At 34.2% G+C, this 8791-nt stretch overlaps 1 protein-coding gene across 1 annotated transcript; it reads left to right on the top strand.

Annotated features, from left to right (window-relative positions):
- The first annotated feature begins 614 nt into the window (after positions 1-614).
- LOC110635202 (pectinesterase 1-like) lies at positions 615-2378 on the top strand. The gene is made up of 4 exons (XM_058139900.1): positions 615-1123; positions 1211-1417; positions 1516-1757; positions 1849-2378. Exons 1-4 carry the CDS (start codon positions 629-631, stop codon positions 2006-2008), a joined length of 1104 nt encoding a protein of 367 aa, XP_057995883.1. The 5' UTR covers positions 615-628; the 3' UTR covers positions 2009-2378.
- The last annotated feature ends 6413 nt before the right edge of the window (positions 2379-8791 follow it).

The following is an 8791-nucleotide window of genomic DNA, read 5'->3' as shown; positions in this document are numbered from 1 at the left end:
TAAATATTTTTATATTTTATATTATTAATAAAAAATATTTTAACAAAGTTGAAATACGTTAATTAAAATATTAAAATTATAAATAAAAAAATAAAAATATTAATAATATTAATTTTTAAGTTAAATAAAAAAGGATAATATGGTCAAAATAAAAAATAAAACTAGATCATTATCAATGATGAAACAAATTTCTAAAAATAGAAATGATATAAACCGCATTTATCACCGCACTCAACAATAAACCAAACACCCCCTTAAAAAGTTTAATGGGACCATAATTGACGACTGAGCTATGTACACTTGGCAGAAATTTCTAATTTAAAATTATTTATCTATATGATGACCTATTCATGTCAGGACAACTTTATCCACCATGTCCAATTAAGACATATATGTCAAAGCCAACATCAACATAATTTTCTTAAGTTTGAACCCAAAAAACCGAAGTAGAAGATAAGCCACAAATGAAAACTAAGAGAATGCCACAAACGATACATTAGCAACAGAAGGCGAGAAGTTCTCTAAATCTCATGTGTTGTTAAGACATTCTTTGACCTAAATGGCCTATAAATTCCAATCTTCTTTCGTTTAAAAACAAACAACATCTCACCAAATTCAATAACAAAAGATGGCTAAACAACTTAGTTTCATTGCCTTGGCTCAATATACCATCCTTGCCATCGTTCTTGCAGCCACCACCGTTAGCGCTGATGATGCCACACCAATCCCAGATACTCCAGATGGAATACAAGCTTGGTTTGATGCTAATGTCAAGCCCCTTGCTGACCGTGCGGGCACCTTAGAAAAAGCCCTTGAAGCAGCAGAAGCTACACCAAAGACCATTAAGGTGAGACAAGATGGAAGTGGAGAATTCAAAACCATAACTGATGCGGTTAAGAGCATCCCAAAAGGAAATAAAGAGCGTGTTATTGTGGATATTGGCCCCGGAATTTATCCTGAGAAAGTCACCATTGAAGTAGAAAAGCCTTTCATTACTTTCCTCGGACCACCTGAAAAGGCAACCCTGGCATTTGGTGGTACTGCTGCTGAATATGGAACTGTTTACAGTGCCACATTACAAGTGGATTCTGATTTCTTCGTGGCATCTAATTTAATCATTCAGGTTTTATTTTCATTTTATTTCTGAGTGTTTATCCTGTCCCTGAATCATTTTCAGTTTAATTTATGGGTTATCATTTTATTGGATTAGAATACTGCACCCAGGCCGGAAGGCACCAGAGCTGGACAGCAAGCAGTTGCCCTTACTATCGGCGGTACTATGGCAGCTTTCTACAATGTTAAAATGCTTGGATTTCAAGACACATTGTGTGATTACAAGGGCTTTCATTTCTTCAAAGACTGTTACATTGAAGGCACCGTTGATTTCATTTTTGGAAGGGGAAAATCCATTTATCTAGTAATAATTAGATCATTAAATGAAACTCATCAAATTCTTTTGTTTAGATGGACTTAATTTTTACACTAAATAATTATGAAAAACTTATGCAAATGCAGCAAACAGAGATACGTGTGTTAGCAGATCAAGATCAAACTATTGTAACAGCACAAGCAAGAGAAACTGAAACACAAGATGTGGGTTTCTCTTTTGTACATTGCAGTATAACTGGAAAAGGAACTGGAGCATTCTTGGGTCGAGCATGGATGCCGATGCCTCGGGTGGTATTCGCTTACACTAGCATGGTCGAGGTTATCAATCCTGAAGGATGGTCTAATAACCACCATCCTGAACGAGAAGCGTAAGTAGTTTTACAATTTGAGATTTTTTTAATAATGGAAATCTTAGGCTATATATGCCAATATTAAAATCATGTCGAATGGAATTCGCAGGAAAGTATTCTTTGGAGAATACAAGAATACAGGACCAGGCGCTGCTCCAGCTGAACGCGTTAAATTTGCCAAGCAACTAACTGAAGAAGAAGTGAAACCCTTCCTTTCCCTTGGCTTTATTAAAGGTACCAGTTGGTTGCTTCCTCCACCAAAGGCATAAAGAGTTCACTCAAGGGCCACTGAGAGAGTGGAATAGTAAGGAGAATACAATACTTATATGGGTAGCTGGTCTTGCGAAGCTGATCTATTACTCTTCGGCATTAATTGTTTGTAGAAATAAACTAAATTATTGGAATAAGGGCAATACAATAGAATTGTTTGTCCCTTTTTTGGATTTAGATAACTTACACATGTGTGTTTTTAATTTCAACCGTTTATGTCTTGGAAAAAGCTTGGTGTACAAAAAAAATGCTTATAAAAGTTGTACAAATGAAATGAAATGTTCACTCTATCTTTAAGTCATTTAGACTCTAAATTAATTTAATTCCCACCAAAATCATTTCTCTCCAAAATTTAACCAATCATAATTCTCTTTTTTTTTTTTTTGACCAATTAGCTCTTATCAATCTTTTAGCCAATCATATCCCACCATTTTTTTAACCAATCAATAGTTTCTATTAATCTCAACTAATTATTGCCTACCAAAAATTCAACCAATTATGTCTAACTAAAAAAAAAATTCAACCAATCACAATTGATTTATATAGTGTGTTAGAATTGAATCGAATCGGATCAGTTGAATCGATTTAAATGAGAATTGGGCCAATGACTGGTTTGGTTTAAGCTTTAATTCATTTATTTAATAAACTAGAGTTGACCCATCCAAACCGGGCAAGTAACCATTGAGCCAATTAGGTCATAAATTAAGTAGCTATGATCAATTAGATTAATTATTAACTATTAACAATTAGATCATAAATCAAGTATTATTGAATATTTTATTAATTAATCAAATATATCATAAATTAAGTACTATAATCAATTAGATCATAATCAAATATAATCGGATATTTTATCAATTAATCAAGTAGATTATAAATCAAGCAATTATAACCAATTACATCATAATAAAGTATTATCAGTTATTTTATTAATTAATTAAGTATATCATAATTAATTACATCATAAATCAAGTAACCATGATTAATTACATCATAATCAAGTACTATTGAGTACTTATCAATTGATAAAGTATATCATATTCAATTACCTTATTAATCAAGTAGCTATAATCAATTACATCATCATCATGTACTATAGTGTATTTTATCAATTAATCAAGTAGATCATAATCAATTAGATCACAAATCAAATAATTATGATTAATTAGATTATAAATCAAGTAATTATGATTAATTATGTCATAATCAATTAATCAATTAGATAAGGGTGAGCATTATTCGGTTCAAATCAAAATAACTAACTGAACCAAATTAATTCAGAAATTCCATTAGGTTTTTATAGAAATTCAGGTTCGGTTTAATTTTTATTTATGAATTTTTCGATATATTTGGTTTGGTTTTGAAAATAACATAATATTTTTCTTTTTTTTTTCCTCTTGTGAAAATCAGATTGCTTAATTAATTAGATTATATATCAAGTAACTATGATCAATCCGATCATAATTGAGTACTATCAATATTTGATCAATTAATCAATTAGATCATAAATCAATTTATTATAATCAATTACATTATAATTAAATACTATCGGGTATTTTATTAATTACTCAAGTAAATCATAAATCAAGTAACTCTAATCAATTATATCATAATCAATTAGATTGATTAATCAAATAAATATTAACAATTCGATCATAATTAACCATTAATGAATATTTTATCAATTAATTAAATAGATCATAATTAATTAGATTATAAATTTAGTAACTATGATCAACTACATTATAAGCAATTAATACGGATGAGTGTTATTTGGTTTAGATTGAAATAACTCACTGATCGAATCAAATTAATTTGAAAATTCGATTCTATTTTTATTGAAATTCAGTTCGGTTCAATATTTAGTTTTGAATTTTAAGTTTTATTTAGTTTGATTTTGAAGATAGCATAATATTTTTTTCTTTTTTCCTCCCTCTTGTGAAAATCGGACCGCCTAATCAATTAGATCATAAATCAAGTAACTATGCTAAATTAGATCATAATCACCTAGATCAATTAACCAAGTAATTATTAATAATTAGATCAATTAATCAAGTAACTATTAATCTATTAGTTCATAAATCAAGTTATTATGGTTAATTGCATCATAATCAATTAGATCAATTAATCAAGTAATGATTAATCAATTAAATTTTAAATCGATTTGTAACACCCCTATATGCATAGCCTGGTATATTGCACTGTTCCGGTGAACGGTGTCGGTCCGAACAATTAAGAGGATTAGAATTATATTTAAGACACCTAGAAAAGCCCTGAATGGAAATAAATAGTAAGTACCAGATAGTGAAGTATAAACAAGAAAAACAAAGCATAAAAAGTTAAATGAGCCGATGGTCACATCAATGGGTGACCTTACCAGAAAGTGACTGCGAGGTCAGTTCCAACTCAAATTTTGAATGAGAAATTGTGACACCGCGGTCCTAAGGACCATTGCGAACCTAGTGGAAAAGAGAAAATCACAGAAAAGAGTTGACAAGCAGATCGAATAATTAAGTCAGGACTCCGAAAAAAATACAGGATTATTTGCAAACTGGATCAATCCGGTGAGGGGCAAATTGGTCAATTCACCCCTAGAGGTGACTCCTGACCTAACTGTCCAATAAAATGAGAAATGAAAATTTTGGAATATAGAATTAAATTGAAGAAGTTATGGAAAAACAAAAGGAAAAGAAAAAAAAAATAGAAAAAAAGAATTATGACATCACTAAGATGAGGTAAGCATGACTCAATAAATAAAAATCAATTTAATTGGATTTTTGACCAAGTCAAATTTAAGAGATAAATACATAAAATAACAAATAAAAGAAATTAATTTTGGTCTTCTCTTTGCTCAAGTTGTCACCCCATCTCATCTCTCTCATCTCTCTCTTCTCTTTCCACCATTAACACCCATCTCAAGCTTTTAAAAACTTGATTTTATTCTCTAAATTCCCTAAAATTAGTGATTAAACCTTGCTCTTGCAACTTGAGAAGGAGAATTGAAGAAGAAATTTTGAAGAAAAGAGAAAGGATTTGAAGTTTTGAAAAGTGCCAAGTGAGGTTAGTATTTATTCTTCAATTTCTTTTTATCTTATGATTTAAATACTTGAGTGAAGTTGGAATTTGATGAAAACTGAAATTAAATGACAAGAAAATGGACCATATAGAATTCGGCCAGCCTTGTGAACTTGAGGAAATGATGTGTTTCATGTTAACTAATCATGCAATTAAGTTCAATTGAGTATGTATGTGTGAATACCACACTTTGATTGCATGAATTGACTAATTTAGAAAATTAGTGTTCTTAAAGTTGGAGAAAAAATTAGAGGAAATGGTCAATTGATGCAATTGACCCTATTTGAGGTTAGAAATGGTCAATTGTGACTAATTGTGATATGTTTGAATGAGTGAAAATGAAATGAAATTCGGATTAGTGAAGGGTCCCAATCTAGAAGTTTGACCTAGGTCCTTTTTAGGGACAAAAATTAAAATTTTACCAACCCAGTTGGTGTGAGGCCAATTGGGAATGAATATACACATAATGACACATTTTTTATTTAGAAACTATGCTCAGAAAATGACATTAGGATAGTGAACAATTAGGTCAAATCTGGGTAATGTGTACTGCTACTATACCAAAATAACCAAATGAACAGTATTCGTTCATTTGGCTATAACTTGGGCTAGACAGATCCAAATGACCTGATTTTTGTGGCATTGGAAAGGTATGACATAACACTACAACTTTCATGAAGAATACCAACTCAAATTCTGCCCATAACCAAGTTATTTTGCCACCAAAAAATTAGTTATCCAAAACTGCCAGAACCAATAAAGTGCCCAGAAATTCTGGGTAACACCAATCCGATCAGCCTTAGTTAAATAGTCATATCTTAGGCTAAAAAACTTCAAATGGAGTGATTCAAAAAGAGAATTAAAGATAAGACAATAAGGAACAACTTTTATGAAGAACACTTAACCAAATTTCCATAGTAACTAGACCAATGGAATAGTGCAAAATAGGGCACCAAAGCTGAAAAATTGAGTTTTATCTTAGGAGACCTAGAAATTTAAATGGTAACCTAATCCAACAAATTAGACACCCAAAATGTGGTATGTGGGTGTAATGAGACTTGTTATACCTATTTAGTATGGAAAAGTCAACATTTTGACCCAATGGTCAAATGAATAGTAACTACCATCATCAAGAACACAAAAAACTCAATTTATGGGATTATATAAGTAAAATTTAAATGCAAATTTCAATTACTAAAATTTTGGTTAAACATAATTTGGATAAATATTGAAATATCTTAATTGTGTGCTTCAGTGAAAAAAGGGCATTCCGAGGAAAGGAATCAACAGGAGTGAAATAAAGAAAGACTAATTACGAGATTTGTGTACAATAAACTTATTTAAGTATTTCTTATTGAAATTTTATTTAGTATGAAATATTAAAATGTTGTGATTTAAAATTATTTTTTATTCACACTTGGCATGACAGTCCCTTACTATGTTCTTCCTCCACTTGTAGGATTGAGTTTGATATTTGATTATTTTCCTCCCTCTCTGGCTTACCAGTCTGAGGTGACTTTGGATGAGTATTCATTAGCTAGCTAACCACATCCCTCATTGATTTCGATTAGTGGGGTGAGTTTGTCTTGTCGTGGTGTACAACACAGCATGTTCAAAAATTTTGTGTCATGACCTAAGTGGTATTATTGATTGGCAACACTGTGTTTATTAAATTGTTTGATCAAATTTGTGTTATATTGAGTTTTGAAAATTGTGAAATATTTAAATTGTGATTTGTTATAAATGTGATTTGAAAATTTGTGAAATGTGATTGTGTAATGTTTAAATTATGATTTGGAAATGAATGGTTTATGTTCAGCTTTTTAAATTTTATTGTGTACCACTGAGTAAAATTTACTTAGCGATAGCTTTATTTTACTGTCGCAGATAGGGAAAAGGACATAGCAGTGTCGACACCATATTTTGGCCGATCCCCAGAATCAATAAACTCTGAAGCCGATCCCCAACCTAGTTTTCTAATCAGCCACTCACATTTCCGATCTCTCCTCAAAAGAATCGAATAAATACCAAGTCCTCATATCATATAGAGTTCCCACCGATCTCTCAAGCTAATTGCCAAGTCCCCTGATCAGCTAATTATATTTCCGATCTCACTTGCCAAACGAGATTGAATCCTCTTACCACCAGTCTTATTGCCGATCTCTCTTTTAAAAATTTGAGAATGATAAAGGTTTCGCCTCGGTTTACAGATGATCCCGCTCTTAAGTGTTCGAAGCCAAATTTCTAATTTTAATTAAGTCCCATTTCGTAACTGATCTCATGCATTTTGTGTTTTCCGATCTCCTATACTTAGATTAAAAATCATTTTCAGTTGTCATGCTAATATGTTCAAACAATCAAGTGCTTACGCAATTTAGAAACTTTCCGATCACAATCAATCATCGAACAAAAAGGGAACTTTCATTTCATTTCATTTCAAAATTTATACAAGTCATTCGGCTGGGGCGGAACTACATGTTGTTCATTTTCCCTCTCACCTTCAGCCTCCTCTTCGCTATCCTCACCTTCATCCTCAGGAGCCAGGTTGGCCATCCAGGAGAAGTCCTCCTCAGGATAACGCTTCTTGAGCTCAGCCAGGAGATCTCTGTGAGCATTCACATAAGCACCGGCCACTCCGGTCACCATTTCTTCTTCTTTCGCTTTGAGCTCCTCGGCAAGATGAGCGAGTTGAGCAGCCTCATCAGCTCGGAGCGCCTGAACTCCCTCGAGAACAAGGTCTCGCTCGGCCAGAACATGAGCTTGCTCGGCCAGCTTGTCCTCATAGAACTTCATTCGTCCCTCAATTTGGGATATGTAGTCCTGAGCAGACGCAAGTTGGGATTGGAGAGAAGACATCTCATGACTCATCCTCTCGACTTCCTTACCCAGGCGATGAGCCTTCTCCCGGACCATGTGCTGGTTCACCAAACACTCCACGTTCAGGCTCATAGATCTGGTCAAGATATCATCAAGGTTATCTGGAGACAGCCTATCCCGATCTTCTCGAAGACAGATGGAGGATGCCAAGACCTTGGTGAAACCAGGGTTCTCTCGAACCGTATGATTTTTCTCCAACGAGTGGATCAGCACTTGGGCACCGCGGGAAAGGGTCCTTACAGGAGGCTGGGAAGGACCCCCTTCCGCACTTGGAGCAACTGGAGGAGGTGGAGGCGGCTCTTCTCGGCGAGGAGGTGATCGGACCACTTCTATAACCGGAAGCCCAGAAGGTTGAGACGAGCCTTCCTGTATTTCCTCGGGCTCATGACCAGGTGTTTGAAGTAGCTCGGAACGCTTCATCTCCCGTACCTTCCGGGAGATCTCTCTCTTCCGCTTCCGGCTCTCCTTAGAAGCTTCGCCGCTTGCCATACCTGCACAAAGAAGAGGTCAGTGAGATCGCTAAGGTCCAAAGATCTGAGATATAGAAAATATTGATGCCGAGATCAGAGAGCTGAAGCCCGCGATCTTGACCGGTGACCAGCTGCATAGTCCAATGGTGTAGCTCGGCCGTCACTGCATCCAAACAAGAGAACTTCTCTCTGGATGCCTGTTCCTTCAACTCCATAACCATTGCACCCTCTTCTCTATTTAGGGCGATGTGCTTCGTAAGCAAAGGACCCTGATGCAGCCAGCTGTGGGGGAAGCCCTCGAAGCTGTTCGAAATTTTACTCCTCAAGATAAAAAAGCGGTTCTTCCAATTCTTCAAGGAG

This window comes from Hevea brasiliensis, chromosome 17 (genome assembly GCF_030052815.1).
Source record: "Hevea brasiliensis isolate MT/VB/25A 57/8 chromosome 17, ASM3005281v1, whole genome shotgun sequence".
In the NCBI taxonomy this organism is placed as follows: domain Eukaryota; kingdom Viridiplantae; phylum Streptophyta; class Magnoliopsida; order Malpighiales; family Euphorbiaceae; genus Hevea; species Hevea brasiliensis.
This window is presented reverse-complemented; position numbering and strand designations above follow the sequence as displayed.